Here is a 19,365-nt window from a genome sequence, read left to right as displayed (position 1 = left end):
CCCCCCCCCCCCCCGGAGCCAGGCCTGGGGGTGGGGCTCGGGGGCGAGCGCCTGGCACAGCCCGAATAGGAGACATGGGACCCCGCTCCCACAGACCCACCACCAGTGGGAGGGGCCAAAGGGGTCGGGTGCAATGTGAGCTGGGCGGCAGCTGAAGGCGGGGACCTTGGCGGTCCGACCCTCGGCTGTTGCCTGTTGGCTTCATCAGACTGTGACCTCCAACTCTCACTGGATCGGTTCGCAACCAAGTGTGAAGCGGCCGGGATGAGAATCAGCACCTCCAAATCCGAGTCCATGGTCCTCAACCGGAAAAGGGTGGAGTGCACTCTCCGGGTCGGGGCTGAGATCCTGCCCCAAGTGGAGTAGTTTAAGTACCTCGGGGTCTTGTTCACGAGTGAGGGAAGGATGGAGATCGACAGGTGGATCGGTGCGGCGTCTGCAGTAATGCGGACTCTGCACAGATCCGTCGTGGTGAAAAGAGAGCTGAGCCGAAAGGCGAAGCTCTCAATTTACCAGTCGATCTTCGTTCCTACCCTCACCTATGGTCATGAGCTTTGGGAAAGGACAAGATGGCGGGTACAAGCGGCCTAAATGAGCTTCCTCTGTCGGGTGGCTGGGCTCTCCCTTAGAGATAGGATGAGAAGCTCAGTTATCCGGAGGGAGCTCGGAGTAGACCCGCTGCTCCACCGCGTTGAGAGGAGCCAGATGAGGTGGCTCGGGCATCTAATCAGGATGCCTCCCGGACGCCTCCCTGGTGAGGTGTTCAGGGCACGTCCCACCGGTAGGAGACCCCGAGGAAGACCCAGGACACGCTGGAGAGACTATGTCTCTCGGCTGGCCTGGGAACGCCTCGGGATCCCCTGGGAAGAGCTGGACGAAGTGTCTGGGGAGATGGAAGTCTGGGCTTCCCTGCTTAGGCTGCTGCCCCCGCGACCCGACCCCGGATAAGTGGAAGAGGACGGTACGGTACGGTAGTTTGCACTACTTTATATACAGTTAGCTAGTTTACACTACTTTATATACAGTTAGCTAGTTTACACTACTTTATATACAGTTAGACCATGAATCAGCATAAAACAGCTGTCAGCAGGTTCTGACTAAACTGTTTTAGTAATAGTTATGCCCTCTGAGCCATTGTTGGAAGTTTGTGTTATTTTCAACCTATTGTGTGTACCATTACACCTCTAATCTGGATCCATCTACACTAAATGTATGATAAAGTATATGTGAGGAAAATGGAGTGAAAGCTGTGCTCACCTGCACCTCTGCACTTTTATGTCTGATGGCCTCCTCTGTCTCTCTGATGTCCTGCTCCAAAGTATACTTCTCCCTGACACACACACAAACATATGCACACAAAGGTACACACAAGCATCATTATGTTAAAAGAAAGAATAATCATATAACCTTCAACTCCTGCTGTGTGCACACATCAACATGTAAGAGTATAAAGACAGTGGACTGGAATGCTATCAGGAGAAATGATGAAGAAGGTCAAATAAAATCATTAAAAAAATCATTTCATCCTTTAAATAGTCTTTCTCTAAGTACTGAACACACAGTAATATATAGTAAGTGTATCATTAATAGACTTTAGACTTTAACTAAGCTGATATATGATATGCTACCTTGACTTTTTGCCATGGATCTACACAATACTCAATAATGTCAACATGAAGACACATCTTTAGCATTTTATTTCAAAATGTAAACACTTTGATTTCTGTGGTGCCAGTCCATGGACGTTCAGTATCTGGTGTGTTTACCTGAGAGTATTCCACTGGGTAAAGGCAAGAGTGCTGACGCAGCATGGAGAATAAGTGGTGAACAAACAAAAAATTGATAAAAATACACACATCAAACGATGCTTGGATGGTTGAATGGTTGGCTGGGTGGAGTGATGGACAGATGCGTGAAGAAGGAAAGTAGCTGAATGAGGCAAAGCCAAGATGTCTAGTGAAGCTCATTCACAGCTGCCTGTTTCTGGTTTCCTTTAGTGAGCATTTTATTATCTATTGTTAAAACGGAACTGTTAAAAATGTATAAATGCAGTTACATTATCTTGTAATCTTCACTCACTGCTGTAAGGAGATGCTTAGAGCTAAGGTTATGCTTAATATAAGTCTCTACTGTTACACCCTTTATGTTGTTTACCAAAAACCAGAGTTCTGACTAATGTTGTAATTGACTGGTCAGAAGCTCTCCAACCTAACTTCTGATAGTATGAATGTGACAGACACAATGGCTCAGTACAATAGATGTTTAGGTTTTAAAGTCTGCAGCAGTGTTTTGCAATGAGAGCACAAAACACTAAGAAATGACAGACTAACAAGGGAAAACAGATGAAAGCTATGATGCTACTATTAATAACAAGAGCCTCTTTATTTTGTTGACCTAGTACATGTTGTATAGTGCTGGTCTACTGAAATAGTGTGTGTGCATTCTAACTTTCACACCACGTGTTCAAGCTGTAAATACTGATAATTACACATTACCTTTACCAACTACTGTGTTAACAGTGTCACGGCTCTTGTCAATCAGATGTATCTGTCTTTTTCATAAAACACCATTATGAATCAGTCTAGATGAGTATGCCAAAATGTAAAAATTCTTATCAGAAATCAATTTCAAATCAAATTTCTAAATGTTGTCTTATCATTTTGTAGTTTTGCAAAAGTGTGACTTCATGATTAAAAAGGCTGACACCAATAGGTGGTTTTTTCATGTTAGATTACAGAGGGGTTGAATGACTACTATCATGTAGAGTTGTGTGAAATATTTATGTATTTGGTAAGGTTTTGGAGATGTAACATACAAGGGAATTCCTCCTTGTATTTGTGTAAAGACAATAATGGTACATTTAAAAAAGGAGTTTAAATAAAAATAAATAAAATGGCACAATGGTACTTTGTGTCACTCTGGCAGAAGATTGTAATCTTCTGTAGTAAAGACTTGCACATCATATTTCATTCATGAAGGAAACCCAATAGAAGTACATCCATGGGGGCTTGTATTGATCTTTAATAAGATTCTCAAGTTGGCATGATATGAAAGCACTGAAAAAAGGGCTCACAGGTATTATACCGTGCAACACCAGAAAAAAACATTGCCGTATCATTTTGGATGTTGCATTATCAATCAATAATGTGGGGAAATCAGTTTCGTTGAATAAGTATGACATTTTGATCAGCTTGAAATCAGATTAGATTTTTTTCAGGGGGGTTGGTTCAGAATTCTGTACTTCTAAAATACAGAAGAAAGACCAAACCAGGATCATATTACTCATATACTATCAGTATACTGTAGGAAGTGATGAAAGCCTGGATGCAGGTGATGAAATTGGATTACTGGAAGAACTAATGTCAGAGGTCAGGAGGTGTGTGAGCTGTTGAAGTGATAGATTTGATTAACAGTAAAGAGCTTTTGACAGATAACTTCACAAGTACAAAGAATACCTATTAGGGCTGGGCCGATAAGCTTTTGTGCCGATTCGATTCTTTAACGATTTTTGGGTCCCGATTTGATTTAAATTGCGATTCTGATTAAACAAGTATTGTGATTCGATTTTACCAAGTATTGCGATTTTATATTTCAATCATTGTGATTTTCTTTCCTTAAACAAGAACAGGTTGAACCAAACACTTGATAATACATCATAAGTCATATTTACAAAAAACAACACACACATCACATCAGTTTGTGAGATTTATTTTTAAAACTGTGCACCTGCCCTCACAAAAAACATTCTCATCCGCCAACATCTTACAATAAACTAAACTGCTACATTTAGCTGGTCTTTAGAAGAAAAAAATAAAAAAATAAAAAATAAATAAAAATTGATTCTGGTATGAGAATCGATTTTTAAAAATCGCCAGAAAAAAATTGCGATTAATATAAAAATCGTTTTTTTTTGGCCCAGCCCTAATACCTATTAATGAAAAACATTTGTAACTGTTGCTACTGTTATAATATATTGTTATTAGCTAAAGAAGTTATTGAACTACACCTGTACACAGCTGTAAACATTTTTGCATTGATGCTTAAATAACACTGATTTCATCTTCAATTCATATTCTACGCAGCTTTGAAGCGGATGTGAAACTAAAAGCAGTGCACACTTGTGGTGCTTTCATGTTATCTGGGTTCAATCAGTAATATTGTTTGTTACCTCTGCAACTGGGCTATCTCCTGGCTGATGTCATCCAACTCCTTGATGCCAGTGAACTCCCCTGAACCCACCGAACTAGAGCTGTCCTGTAGAGAGGGACAGGCAGACAGACCCAGAGAAAGGAAGGGGAGAAAGACAAAAAAAACACAACACAAGGACTGATTGGTAAAGTAAACTTCATTTGTTGTTGAAGAATGTGGGATGATGAGCCATGTGAAGGAGAAAGAGGTAAAGAGAGGATAGGAGAGAAACCACCGGTCATAAGAGGAGCAGCACAGAGGTTTGAATCAGCAGGTGGCACCAACATGTGGGGAGTGTCACCACCACTGACTAACTGCCAAGGAAGGTAAAGATTCAAGATTCCTAAAAGCTTTTTTTAATTATTATTAATATTTTTCAGCACGCCTTCAAGAAAATTTAAAGTCTGTGTAAAATAAGAACAAATGTGTTCTGAGTTTAACATACCACAGAAAAGTGTGTTGTTAACCACCCTGCCAAATTTGAATGATTAAAAAAATCACCAAATATATGAAATTAGGCTTCAAACTTGTATAAAACTCAGTCTCTTTCTCTGCTGCCAAACACTGTGGGGGTGACCGCCAAGTTCACTGAAACCCCGCCCCCTACCAAGTGTCACCTGTCAATCAAAGTCGCCACCTCTACCAGAAACATGGACGCTACGTCTTTCTGCTTTCTGCTGCTACCTCAGCTGCTAGATTGGCAGCTAACTCGGCGGCTAACTGTAGACTGTAGTAGTAGTAGTAGTAGTGTGAGCTAAATGTATATACCTCTACAGCAGCAGGGGCGGGTTTATGCTAGCTCCACAACTCAAATCTAAATGGTTGAAATGCTTTTTACACCTTTTTTAGAAATACATTTATGACATATTTAATATATTTAGAAGAAAATGTCTGAATTCACTTTACACAGTCTTTAAAAAAGTTGTCATGCAGGAGGTTTAACAAAACAGCCCTTTGTTAAACAGGAAGACTGTTACACTAAATGAAAGAACACAGGATGCGCCCTGTAAGCCAGGGTCACATACAACTGCTACCCTAAAACTGCAGCTGCTCCATCAAAAGTACTTGTTTGAATATTGAATCTTCTCTTGGTCAGCAGACAGTTGGCAGGGTGAAACAAAGTCACTGTACTGTATTGGAATGGAGAGAAACATCTTGCCAATGCTTTCCAGTAATCAGGCTGAACAGCCAGCTACTGAAAGCATTTTTTTAATCCAATGTAGGTCCATGTTACCTACCCACAACTTGAACATTATAGCCTGGGAGAGGAGGAGAAGATGAAAGGAAGAAACATCAGCAGCAAAAAGAGTTAGAATCAGAGAGAACAACAGTGGGCAGTAAATGTCTTTCATTTCATTCATCTGCCTCTCCTCAAATGTTGCTTTTTTCATGTCTATGTTGGTTTTCAAGTTGTCTTCCTCCAGATAAGCACATCTGGCAGATAGAGAAACTGATGAAGCTAAAGCACAGCATGTTTAGACGTCTACACCTTGATTAAGCAAAGAGCAGGAAAGAGATGAGAGGTGGAGAGACAAGGAGGAAAAGTATTGACTCACCCGTCTCATCTCAGACAGCGCAGCCATCTCTGAACCCACTGGAGTCATGTATCCTGACATACTCTGCAGCCATGAACAGATCATTTAGTTACTGACAATGATCATAAGTTCAAACTCCATCCCTTTTTAAAACAGAATGATTGTCAACTTAAAAGTCAGCAGTACTGAGCAAGGTTCTTGTTCTTTATCCTTGCTGTCCCTTAGTTTTATGTCATGCTTGACAGTGAAGATATAAAGTAAAAGAATAAACCATATAAGTAGTCACGTAAGGGCCCCACCTAGTCTGATGGGTGCTGCTCAACTTCAAAGAAAAACTATTAAATAAATGAAACCAAATTAGCCCATGGGTGCCCTTCTTCTTTTTCCTCTCTGAGATAACAAATGAACAAATAAGAAAATAAAAAAAGAAATCCCTGTTCCTCACATCTTTTCATCTGTGTGCATTGAAAGTGAGGGGTGGGATACTGTTTAATGTACATTACAGCCCAAATATATGATCAGTTGTCAAGAGGCAGATATTCACACTTTAATTCATAAATGGAAAAGTTAAAACCTTCAGATGCACAAGGAAGACAATGGAGAAAAGAGGAGGAGGAGGAAAAGACGCCCAATATAGAGATATTTTCTCTTTAGTTAACATTAAAGTGCTGTTTTGTTTAGCAGCAATAAAGCTAATGCTAGATAACAATGCTGAAGGATATGAGACTGAATGACAAGCCAGCAGCTGACCATCTGTGCTGAGGTCTCACTTACCAATATCAGTGATAATGGCTAACACACTATATCCATAAAAACATACATTTCTGCACTAGGTTGCACCAACTATGTGTAAGCTGGCATTAGCTACTTGGCATTGCATGATGTCTGTAGTGATAGTAATGAAATATAATATCCATAAATTAGGTCTCTACTGGATTACTGGGTTGAAAAATGTCATCCGATTCATGGTAAATTACGATTTAGGGGCCAAACGATCGGGGGGAAACAATCTTTAATAATAATGAGATAGCGCTCAATAACAAAGGTTTTATTTTGAAAAGCTTAGACCGGAAGCCACTGGAAGCCTCCGCAGCTCCATTAGTTTGACAGAAAACACTGTGCTGAAACACACAGTGAAATGTTGTAACTGTAAATAAAAGTGCAGAGTTTTCAGCCTGCGTCAGATGATGCTGAGTTTACTGACTTATTATTAAAAGCAGGATGTGATGTGTGAACTATCGTCATGGTAACTCGCTCAGCTCTAATATCTCTGCTCATTTTCTGCTGTGTGTTGTGTTAAGCAGCAGATAAAAGGCTGCTGTTGGGAGAGAACAGTAATTAAGCTGAATGGACAAGAAATGTCCAATAAATACAGCATGTTTCTAAAGTTGAAAAAAAAAAATCATTTCTAATAATCGTGATTTAAATTTTGACCCAAATAATTGTGATTATGATTTTTTCCATAATCGAGCAGCCTTATGAGAAACTCCATGTTTGTGCTATAATAAGCTTGATATCTACTCTATAACTGTCCAGATGCACTCAGGAAATATTTGCAGAAGCCTACAGCTGCTGGAGAAGAGACATCTGATCCTCCATCTACACCTAATCCTGATCTCCTCTTGGGCACCAACCCTGGCAATACTTACTCACATTTACCAGCTAATGGGCATAAAATGATAGTGACCACATAGAAACAGTTGGCTTCACATTTCTATGGAAGATAAGAGAGTAACTGAAGACTACACAAACCCAGAGTTACCAGCAGTGATTTGTAGAGAAGATAAATATGTTTATATATGTGACATTCATATACTGTACAGATATATGATACACTCAGGTCTAGTAAACATGCACTCTGTGTGTGTGTGTGTGTGTGTGTGTGTGTGTGTGTGTGTGTGTGTGTGTGTGTGTGTGTGTGTGTGTGTGTGTGTGAGTGAGTGACTTACTGGTACAGGAGTGCCTCTCTCAGAAGGGGGGATCATATCAGTGGTCAGGGCCTGTGGGGGGTCGATGCCCTTGCTGACTTTTTGCTGGATGAGATGCATGGCAAGGGCGAACTGCTCCCGGGTCAGCTTACCTATCTGTCTGGTGTCTGCCAGAGCCCTGCAGACATTCAACACACACACACACACACACACACACACACACTGTAGTAACTCACTTAAACTGAGCACACTGTGCTTTAGGTGCTCTAGGATCGAGATGGAAGCAGAGTCTGGCTGACGTTTGAAGGGACAAGAACTGAACTGTTTGCACATGTTGCTCTATGTTTTTTATAGTTGTACATAGAAGAAGTTAAATTTGCTATAAATATGTTCAATCTGACCTTTGATATGTAAAAAAAGTCTGATTTAGCAGGATCAATTCTATCACAAAAACTAGCAGCTTCATTTTCTAAGCACTTTTCTGACAGTGGAAGATCTCATTTTCCACTTTCTAATAAGGCAACCTTTATAAAGCATTTGTGAGTTGTAAGCAATGGTTTTATTAAGTGTTAGTAATTAAGTTATTTAGTTATTTACTAATGTTTTATAGTTCAGGTATACTTTTGAATAGCCCGAATATGAAAAAAAAACTCAGGACTATATGAATATTAACCCTTCAGAAAAGGACTGCAGAGGATCAACTTTATAAATGGATTATCAACATTTATAACATCAACCAAAAATGTGTTCTCATTATTGATTGATAACTGATCTATGAAACACCAGTAATGATTTATTACCCATTAATAAAGCCAAGAAATAAAAACACAGCACATATGAAAGATGAGTGGGAGCTTAGCGGAGTTTCTACCATATATGGGCAAGGATGTTCTGAGAAAGTCCAGACTGTATGAAGATGTCCTTTACTTCCTGTCCACTGACAAAGCCGTCCAGATCGGCATCCGTCTTCAGGAAGATGTCGTCATAGCGACCGCGGTCTGACACAGGCACTACCCAGTTGAGTGAATGCTGAGATAGAGACATACAGACAGAGAACTAGTAACACATTGTGATTGTATGCTTCTGCCAACCAGTCAAGTTGCATGTATACACACATATAATATTACTGGAGTGTGTGTACATCAGTGTGGTTAATAAAATGTATATCACCTGTCCAGACTTGAGTGTGTGTTTGGGAGACAGGCTGCCGGTGCTGTTGAGTGAGTTCATGCTGCCGTGTGAAGGTGTGGAGCGCAGTGAGTCTTTGGGTGGTGGAGGGCTTGCAGGCAGTCCAGGCACAGAGCCCACCACTGAGCCCAGACTCTTCTTCCTCTTGGATGGAGGGATGAGAGAAGAGGGCAGAAGTGCAGGAACTGGCTCCTTCTCCAGGGCTCGGTACACAAGGTGCATGGCCTGGGAGAACACACCACAAGAGTAAACATTTATTGATTCAGCATTTGATTGTGCTGTTTTACTACTTAATGGAAAAAATGCTGATACTAGAAATGTTACATGACTTTGAAAATACACTTCTAGAACATTACTGAGAATTGTAATTAAGAACGATATACTCCCTAACACTGCACTCAATATCCAGTTTTGACAGATAAATAATCAGGCAGTAAAATACACATCAGATACCGTTAATCAGAATATCAATAAACATATGTAAACACATGCAATATATATCACATTTATCTGTTCCAAACCAGAGGTAGCATTCATTCGCCTTGACAATATCTGAAAATGAGATTTGGTATCACTCCTCAAATGGTGCTGACATTTAGGTTCAGGAACTTGCCCTCAGAGCAGCTATACCTTAAAGCAGTGGTTCTCAAATGGGGGTACTTGAAGGCACTCCAGACGGTACATGAGATTTTTAAAGATATATATATTTCAAAAATAGCATCAATTCAAAAATCCTTTAAAATGAATCATGAATTCAGTTTAAAAACATATCTATATTATAATCCTAAAAGATGTTGATAATTATTTTTAAGTGCACAAATCTTTATTCTATCTTTTTATTTCCAAATAGTTCAAGAGAATGCAATGTTTTGCACAGTTACAAATCAGACACTCCCGGAATCTGGAGCGCACAAGCAAGAGAGGGCACTAGAGTGACTGAGTGTGTGTGTGTGTGTGTGTGTGTGTGTGTGTGTGTGTGTGTGTGTGTGTGTGTGTGTGTGTGTGTGACTATCACACAGCGTCGTACCTAAATCTTCTAAACGTGTAGTTCACACTACATAAAACTAGAAAGTCTGTGCTGCATCCTGTGCACGCATGCACGCGCACAGAAAACGATGGGTTTTCTATCGCTTTTGTGCGTCATATCAATGATATCATGTCACTGAGTGGATCATTAACCTTGTTGCAGTGTGCTCCCTTATAATTAGTGAACTATCAGCTTCTACCTGCTCAGATCTCACAGTCAGCAGTAGGAGAGGAGGAGAGCAGCAGGGGAATCTAGCACACATAGTTTGTATGGTAGCCTACTGATGGAAAAAGTAAAACTGGTAACTACAAAAATAAACCATTATTATTATTTATCTTTTATTTATTGTTCCAACAGCTCAGGTCGACTGAACAACAGAAAATACATATTTTTGTGTAGTATACATGTGTATGTTATTTTGTTAAAGCTATCAGACATTACACTATTTCTGAGAGCACTGAGTAGTCAGAACACTTTACTTATTATTTAAAAACATATTGGTTAATCTATTGAACAATTCATTACATTGACACAGACTGATGTGCATTGTTTATGGGAATGTCATTCATGGTTTATCATCTCTAGAAGTGTATGATTCAACTTGTTTGTTTTTTAAGAAGGAAAAGAAAACTGCAATTATTGATTATATCAATCGCAATACTTGTAGAATTGCAATTATCGAGAATCGTGATACAAATCGAATTGGCACCTTAAAATTGTGATACAATCGAATCGTGACCAAAGCATATCGTCCCACCCCTAGTTGGCTATATATATTTTTTCTTATTGGCAATAAATGTCCTGTGCAAAGCCAACGTCCTCTCTGCTGTAGACCAACATTGTTATCTACAAATGATTAAAAATCTGTCAATGACCCACATCTCTGCACTCTGAGTATTACACATGTTGTGTATCAATTCTACAACTTAATATAGGAGTGAACACAGCAGGTCAGGATGAAGTGGATCTAATGAGCAAAAGCCATAAGAAAAACAAGTAAGATGCACTTACCACTGCAAACTCATCTCTGTCCAGATGGCCATCTTTATCTATGTCACTCAGGTCCCAAACCTATCAGCACGAATCAATATGATGGTGTAATATGGATACAATCAGAATAAAGACTACACAGTGCACTAACAACAGTGAGGGGATTCATCATACTGTGTATAATAACTGAAGGAATAACTACATTGTTTAAGGAGACCTATTATGCTTCATATGTTTAATGTTACAGTGTCAGATGTTCTTTTTAAAATTGGCCAATGTGTCAAATAATGAGGTAAATGTTGTAATCCCTGTGAATTAAAATAACTGGCCTTGAACTCTAAATAACCAAAAATTAAACATTCACAACTGGACAGAAGTGTAATTAGTCCTCTTTAAAAATGTTTCATTTCAGTTGTAAGATCATGTTTGAAAAAAGCATGTTCTATAACAAACTACACATCAGCATATCATCTGTAAACAAGAATTCAACCAGCCACAATGATATTAACGCTGAATTTACTACATTACATATTTAGTGAGAAACACAATATCATTATGTTACAATTTCTTTTAAATATTGTAATCTTCAAATGAAGAAAGCCAGACTCAGTAGAATAAAACACAGTGAAAGTCCATACCTTCCCAAGAACATCCAGAGGTAGCTTGGAGTTGATTAGGACTGGTTTGACCTTCTCTCCTGACAGCAGGCCATTGACTGGTGCCAAACTTTCAAATATTCCATCAAATTTACTCTTCTCCTCGGGCTGCGAATGAAACACACAAGAGTTATGGCTCTGACTTACTGCAATATTACAACCTGCAGGCAGATACCAATATTGATACTTTAAAAGTAAAAATACTGTACTAATTATATAATAATAAATAACATATAATATTATACAATTTTCCATTTTTTTTCCCTGCAACCCAAAACTGTACTGACCCAAAACCAAGGTACAAATTCACCAAACTGTGACAGACTGAAATAATGACTGCTTTATTACACTATGTGTGTGTGTGTGTGTGTGTGTGTGTCTGTGTGTGTGTGTGTTCATACACACCCTGACAGCCCAGTGTAGCTCACTGGAAGTAGGAGCTGTGCTGCTTAGAGACGGACTGCTTGTGTCCTTCTGAAAAAACAAACACAGATTTTATTCTCATACTGAGCTTTTGCTACAATCATGAATAACATAAGCCATTAATCCTTGGTAGTTTTGTGATAATGTGTCACATGAATCACAACTTTCAAGTAGTCTTCTGTGTATTGGACCCTCTTTGAATTTTCTGCAATTTATCATCTTTTTTTAAATGTTTTTTTGTCTTCTTTTGTCCCTCCTGCATTCTTGTAATATAGTTTTACTGTTGTAAAGTGCACTGAGACTCCATGGTGTGATAATGCATTTTAAATAAACTTTGACTTGACACAACTTCAAATAACTAAATGTTATATTAGACCACTTTCACACAGCAGGCACATGCTGGGCCTACGTTTTAATGAGACAGCTGACACTCTGCTGTTCACTATTAGGCAAGGGAAGGCAGCTTTATTTATATAGCGCATTTCATACATAATGGCAACTCAATGTGCTTCACGTAAAACAAACATTTAACAGTAAGAATTGGAAATGAAAAAAACATAAAAACATGAGCAAAGACTACAGTCTGCTCAAAAGCACAGTGTCAGGGCTCGTTTTTTTTAAATGACTTGTCCAGGTACATAAATCACTTATCTTGGTAAAAATAACAATGACTGACTTTTTTCCATTTTGTTTGCATATGCAGATGAATAGTTTACAGTGGGGCAAAAAAGTATTTAGTCAGTTCTCCCACTTAAAAAGATGAGGCCTGTAATTTTCATCAGAGGTATACCTCAACTATGAGAGACAAGATGAGAAGAAAAAAAATCCAGAAAATCACATTTTCTGATTTCTTAAGAATTTATTTGCAAATTATGGTGGAAAATAAATATTTGGTCAATAACAAAAGTTCATCTCAATACTTTGTCATATACCCTTTGTTGACAATGACAGAGGTCAAACGTTTTCTGTAAGTCTTCACAAGGTTTTCACACACTGTTGCTGGTATTTTGGCCCATTCCTCCATGCAGATCTCCTCTAGAGCAGTGATGTTTTGGGCCTGTTGCTTGGCAACACGGACTTTCAACTCCCTCCAAAGATTTTCTATGGGGTTGAGATCTGGAGACTGGCTAGGCCACTCCAGGACCTTGAAATGCTTCTTATGAAGCCACTCCTTCATTGCCCGGGCGGTGTGTTTGGGATCATGGTCATGCTGAAAGACCCAGCCACGTTTCATCTTCAATGCCCTTGCTGATGGAAGGAGGTTTTCACTCAAAATCTCACGATACATGGCCCCATTCATTCTTTTCTTTACACGGATCAGTCATCCTGGTCCCTTTGCAGAAAAACAGCCCCATAGCATGATGTTTCCACCCCCATGCTTCACAGTAGGTATGGTGTTCTTTGGATGCAACTCAGCATTCTTTCTCCTCCAAACACGACAAGTTGAGTTTTTACCAAAAAGTTCTATTTTGGTTTCATCTGACCATATGACATTCTCCCAATCCTCTTCTGGATCATCCAAATGCTCTCTAGCAAACTTCAGATGGGCCTGGACATGTACTGGCTTAAGCAGGGGGACACGTCTGCCACTGCAGGATTTGAGTACCTGGCGGCGTAGTGTGTTACTGATGGTAGCCTTTGTTACTTTGGTCCCAGCTCTCTGCAGGTCATTCACTATGTCCCCCTGTGTGGTTCTGGGATTTTTGCTGACCGTTCTTGTGATCATTTTGACCCCACGGGTGAGATCTTGCGTGGAGCCCCAGATCGAGGGAGATTATCAGTGGTCTTGTATGTCTTCCATTTTCTAATAATTGCTCCCACAGTTGATTTCTTCACACCAAGCTGCTTACCTATTGCAGATTCAGGCTTCCCAGCCTGGTGCAGGTCTACAATTTTGTTTCTGGTGTCCTTTGACAGCTCTTTGGTCTTAGCCATAGTGGAGTTTGGAGTGTGACTGTTTGAGGTTGTGGACAGGCGTCTTTCATACTGATAATGAGTTCAAACAGGTGCCATTAATACAGGTAACGAGTGGAGGACAGAGGAGCCTCTTAAAGAAGAAGTTACAGGTCTGTTAGAGCCAGAAATCTTGCTTGTTTGTAGGTGACCAAATACTTATTTTACAGAGGAATTTACCAATTCATTCATTAAAAATCCTACAATGTGATTTCCTGGATTCTTTCCCCCCATTCTGTCTCTCATAGTTGAAGTGTACCTATGATGAAAATTACAGGCCTCTCATCTTTTTAAGTGGGAGAACTTGCACAATTGGTGACTGACTAAATACTTTTTTGCCCCACTGTATATGACTCAATTTATGAATTTTATTCAAACCATTACTTTATTCATTGCTGTTAATCTTGATCCTGAGGTACAAAACACTTTGTAAAGTCAGTTTCAACATGAGTTGTATAGATTAATAGTGATGATTGACAGTGTTTCTCCTAAGATTGTTTTATTGGGGAGGGGCAGTGAGCTCAAATGAAACAAGTGCACATAAAGGTAAATAAATATGAATAATATTTATCTGCAACACATAAATAAATGTAGGTGTTATTGAGGGATAGATGGACCAATCAATCTACATTCTCCCAGTGTCAATGTGATTCTTAATGTACATCAATGTTTGTAATAACAAAATAACATTCATTTGTTCAAATAGTCAGATGAATAATGAATGATTAATGAGACAGAACTTTATCTTGTGTGGTGTTCATTACAGTAAAACACATCAGCAGCACTAAGCACTGACAGCAGCAGCAACACACTTTTGTTACTTGTTGTCTTTTGTCTGACTTTATTATTTGGTGCTGCTCATGTCAGTTAATGTAATATATGATCCTCTGAACTTGGATTAATTCATCTGTCCCATGAAAGCAGCTTCAGCACAGAGGGTTTGTTTGTTTTACACACCTGTGTAGCTGATGGTGGTTTGTTGGTCTGTGTTAAGAGTAACAATCATCTCCATGTCTCATACCAGGATATAATGTTCAAACAGAAAACATGCATGTAACCTCCACTACAACACACTATATACAGTTTATGCATCACACAAGCCTGGTGTGCTTCCACTATCCTGCTAGATTATGGTTCCATTTGTTCCATTTTGGGTCAGGAAATGATAGAGAAAACACAAAAAATCCACTAGTCCCAGACAAGCCTCCTCTGTCTGGATCACACACATTCTTTCTATTTCTCACTCTGTCTATAGTTACTATTTGCAAGCAAGTCGTTGGTATCATTTCATTTATATCTATTCCAGGTAGCATGGCCAGGCCACCAAAAAGCCAGGCAGCCTCCGGCCCACATCCAAGCCGGGTGAGATAATATTACTGAGGCTAGACATAAAGAATTGTTGGGTATAAGTGCTGATATAATACTGAAGTGCTGAAATGAAGACAAGTGATAACTGGACTAACATGAAATACATACAGACTCTATTATCCACTTGCTTTTTTCTCTTTTTTACTTATGAGATCATCTTGTAAATGATGCTACTCACTTCCACTAATGCTAGCTGTTCATCTAATTATTTCTTCTGGTTCAGCCTGTTGACTCTTTCTTTTTTTACAGTAAGAGTGACTATGCTGACATATGTATTGCACGTATAATGATTTTAAATATCAATGACCAAAACATAATAATGAATACATTCAGTATTTCTGTAATGTGTATATCCTGATTGAGCTATTGAGCAGTGTATATCAAGTATCTGCTTTGTGAGCTTGAATGATGAAGTCATACTCACAAACTTGGGAGGAGGGACTGTGAGGTTGAGGCTGGACAGACTGACTTCCTGACCGCTCTGAGCACAGGCCACGAGCCGCAGAGCTACATAAAAGCCCTGAGAGAGAAAGAGCGAGAGAGAAAGAGAGAGAGAGAGAGAGAGAGAGAGAGAGAGAGAGAGAGAGAGACTAATGAGTGTGGCTGATCTGTCACAGGCTACTTCTGGGTACAAATCTCTGACTCAGGACCAGTTCATCGGGAACAGCTTGATCAATATGGGACAAAAGCTGTGTCCCCAATTGGTAAAAAGCAGATTTTTGGGTCAGTGGTTCAGGTTAGGGTAAGGTTGAGGGTTATATAAGTAGTGGTTAGTATACAGAAGATAAATGTAAGTCTATGTGAGACACAGACACACAGCAGAGGAAAGAAGCTGCAGCATGGTGACTGTAAATGACACCAAAATGTAGTGACTCAGCACTATTTTTCTGTTCATTCGGCTGTGGCTCTGTGCAAAACTGAAAAGCCTGATTTTTATCAATTGCATACACATTTTGGCAAATGTTATGATATGGTTATTTTTATTATTATTCAGATGTGATAAAAATAAATATTTATATACAAAAAAAATGTAATTTAAATGTATAAAGTTCAAATGAATGTTTGCTGTTTTCCACTTACTTTTTACAACAGCTGCAACATGCTGGAAATGTCTCATTTATGGGTATATAACTATAGATATATACAGTATATGGCCCATATAAACTGTGTTGTATTGGGGAGACATTCACTATTACACTATATACATGTCATTATTTGTCAAGTATTTTTGTCAACAAGTATTTTTCTGCTCATGAGATTTTAAAAAATGGTTGCATGCACTGTGATCCCCACATCCCCATGTGAAGCACGTATGTGAAACACATGAGCAGACTGTTTCCTACCTGTTTGTCCAGATAACCTTTACCATCAGGATCAGCCAAATCCCAGATCTAAAATACAAGACACAAACTCAACGTGAGGATACACATCTTCTTTAAATGAGCCTGACCTTTGACCTCACTGAGGAGGTCTGTGGCAGAAAGGCCAATTTGTAATGTGATGAAATGTATAAACAGAACTAACAACACACACTTATGGGGCGTTCACACCAAAAGCTCCTGACGCGGAAAAAATCACTTGAATCGCTTCTATCACATCGCTTGATCATAAATATCAATTTCTGGATCATTGCCTCATTCGCACTTGCATCATGGATGCAACGTCAGGAGAAACTCGCCACTGATTGGATGCTGCGGTGCGATGTCGCCAAAAAAGGTCAATTTTTTCAACTTTATTTGCGCAGCTTCAGACGCTTCCATTTACATTGATTTTCTATGTAGACTTGCTGCTCAATACACTTTTGGTGTGAACGGCCCTTTAAACACAGTCCTTGTCCTAGTCCTGGTGTGGAGTATGAATAGAGAGAGTGTGACAGAGAAGTTCAAATCATGCTTGCTCCTGACCAATCACTGTCTGGCTGTTATTTACTCTTTACTACTACTTCATGTACACATTATCTACCATCAGTCACCATACAACTACGAATCAATAAACCATATTGCTCTTTAAACAAATGAATTGGTTACTGGTATGTACAGAAATGTGTGTATGTGGTGAAGCACAGGGGGGTAACATGATACCCTATGTAAACAACGCTGGTTACAAAACACTGAAATATAAATATAGAAAATATTATATCCAGACATGACTGAAAATATGATCCTGCTGTTAGAGCCATGACCTGCGACAGAGACACAGTTTTCTAACACCATGTTTGGCTCCAAAATGTCCTGATAGTTTTGTGCTGTCATTGTGTCCTGCACAGATTGAAGGCAGCCAGTTCCCTGAGGCAGCAAAGCAACCCCAAAACATCACTGAGACTCCTCACACGCACGCACGCACGCACGCACACACACACACACACGCACACACACGCACACACACACACACACACACACACAGTGGTAGGCTGTATAAATGTGATCACACCTAAATCCAGTCACAACAATGCCACTGTGAATCCATCACCAATAATAATGTGTGTGTCTTCTCCCCAGAGCAATCCCAGCAGCCTCTAGTTACACCTGTCACAAACTAAGTCATGTGATTATACTAATATTTCATCATTAGCTCTGTTCTTAGTGTTTAAAACAGCAGATTCAGTTTGTTTATGAGCACACAGCACTGAAAGAGTCAACACAGATGGGGAGTTGTGATACATGAGCATTTCCTCTGATAACATTCAAGGTCTGCTACAATGTCAGATTTCAGAGTTTAAAGAAAAACTAACTCTTGATAAGTGAATGTCAGAGAGACGTATGATTCCCCAGCTCCATTTTCTCCTTCACAAAATCCATTTCTCACCCATGTATACATTTTTACATTTCATTACCCTTTAAATATGAGCATGTGCTGTAATGCACAGAAAAGAACAGGTTATTAATCACATACAGCAATACAAACATAATTCCATTCAGAGTCCAACTAAAACCAAAACAGACACAAAGTAAACTCTAGGATGAAATAAGTCTGTTACACACATTCACCCTGTGAGGAAAAGCTTCTCTGTCACTACAGACACTGACCTCATACTGCACCATAAACCCTCCAACACACACACACACACACACACACACACACACACACACACACACACACACACACACACACACAGGAAGCAGTGTCCTGTCTCATTACTACACATAAACTAAGTACAACACAATTCCAAAATAAATTGAGGGTAGAAGATGTAATCTGATTACTTGATATTGGACTTCCTCACAAGAAGCTGCTATCTTGTGCACATATAAACATACTGACTGACAGTAGTACTTTAAATAATTGTTATGACAACAACAACAACAACAACAATAACAAAGCAGGGCTGCAATTTACATCTATCTGCTGATTATTTCCTTGATTAATAGATGAATCGTTTGGTCTATAAAATGTCAAAATGGTAACAATGTTTACTATGATTTCCTAGAGTCACTAGTTACTTTTTAAAATGTCTTGTTTTATTCCAAACAGCAGTCCACAAACCAAACACACTGAGTTTACTATCATGTATAACAAAGCATGAAATCGCATTCAAGAAGCTAAAACCAACTAATATCATTTTTTGGCATATTTGTTTAAAAAAATGAATAATGAGCTAATCAGCTAATCATTGCAGTTCTACAATAAGCTACACGTGCTGAATCCAGCAGATAGACCAAACATTCAAACCATCAGCCAATACAGAGAAAAAACATACAGTGGAACTTTTATTAATACCTACCTTTCCCAATGTAATGTCAGGAAGTCCAGACTTCTTTAAGAACAAGGCAGCTTCTGTGGGTCCTACTCTCCCTGTATTCCCTGGATCCACCTGAGAACAGACACACATATCACAGTCTCACTGCTTTGTGTCATATTTACAGTTTTTGATTTTCAATACTATACTGAACTCTCTGTCAAAAATGTAAACTGTCCATCATACATGCTTCACTCAAATGAATCATCTTACCTGTCTATAAAAGTTCTCAAATACAGGGTTCCCACTTGTCAACTGTGGTAGAGACACAATGTTATTACATTAGGAAACAAGTACTTGTCAGCTTCCTTCAGCTACACGCACTGATAACATGTCAACAATGATATAAACTATGTCAATAACTGGACTGACT

At 39.2% G+C, this 19,365-nt stretch overlaps 1 protein-coding gene across 4 annotated transcripts in view; it reads right to left on the bottom strand.

Annotated features, from left to right (window-relative positions):
- eps15l1a (epidermal growth factor receptor pathway substrate 15-like 1a) overlaps nt 1–19,365 on the bottom strand; it is a 54,080-nt gene that overhangs the window by 33,953 nt on the left and 762 nt on the right. For all 4 annotated transcript variants that reach the window (XM_053322085.1, XM_053322082.1, XM_053322083.1 and 1 more), the window contains exons 2-14: nt 19,206–19,247; nt 18,978–19,067; nt 16,600–16,647; nt 15,681–15,776; nt 11,918–11,986; nt 11,495–11,620; nt 10,878–10,937; nt 8,822–9,064; nt 8,523–8,680; nt 7,673–7,829; nt 5,745–5,807; nt 4,169–4,254; nt 1,258–1,330 (exon numbers count right to left, since the gene is read on the bottom strand). In XM_053322085.1, the coding sequence (XP_053178060.1) occupies nt 1,258–1,330; nt 4,169–4,254; nt 5,745–5,807; nt 7,673–7,829; nt 8,523–8,680; nt 8,822–9,064; nt 10,878–10,937; nt 11,495–11,620; nt 11,918–11,986; nt 15,681–15,776; nt 16,600–16,647; nt 18,978–19,067; nt 19,206–19,247 (1,311 nt within the window). The remainder of the gene's footprint in view (nt 1–1,257; nt 1,331–4,168; nt 4,255–5,744; nt 5,808–7,672; nt 7,830–8,522; nt 8,681–8,821; nt 9,065–10,877; nt 10,938–11,494; nt 11,621–11,917; nt 11,987–15,680; nt 15,777–16,599; nt 16,648–18,977; nt 19,068–19,205; nt 19,248–19,365) is intronic.

This window comes from Scomber japonicus, chromosome 7, assembly GCF_027409825.1.
Source record: "Scomber japonicus isolate fScoJap1 chromosome 7, fScoJap1.pri, whole genome shotgun sequence".
Taxonomy (NCBI): Eukaryota; Metazoa; Chordata; class Actinopteri; order Scombriformes; family Scombridae; genus Scomber; species Scomber japonicus.
The sequence above is the reverse complement of the archived record's forward strand: the minus strand, read 5'-3'. Positions and strand labels throughout refer to the sequence as shown.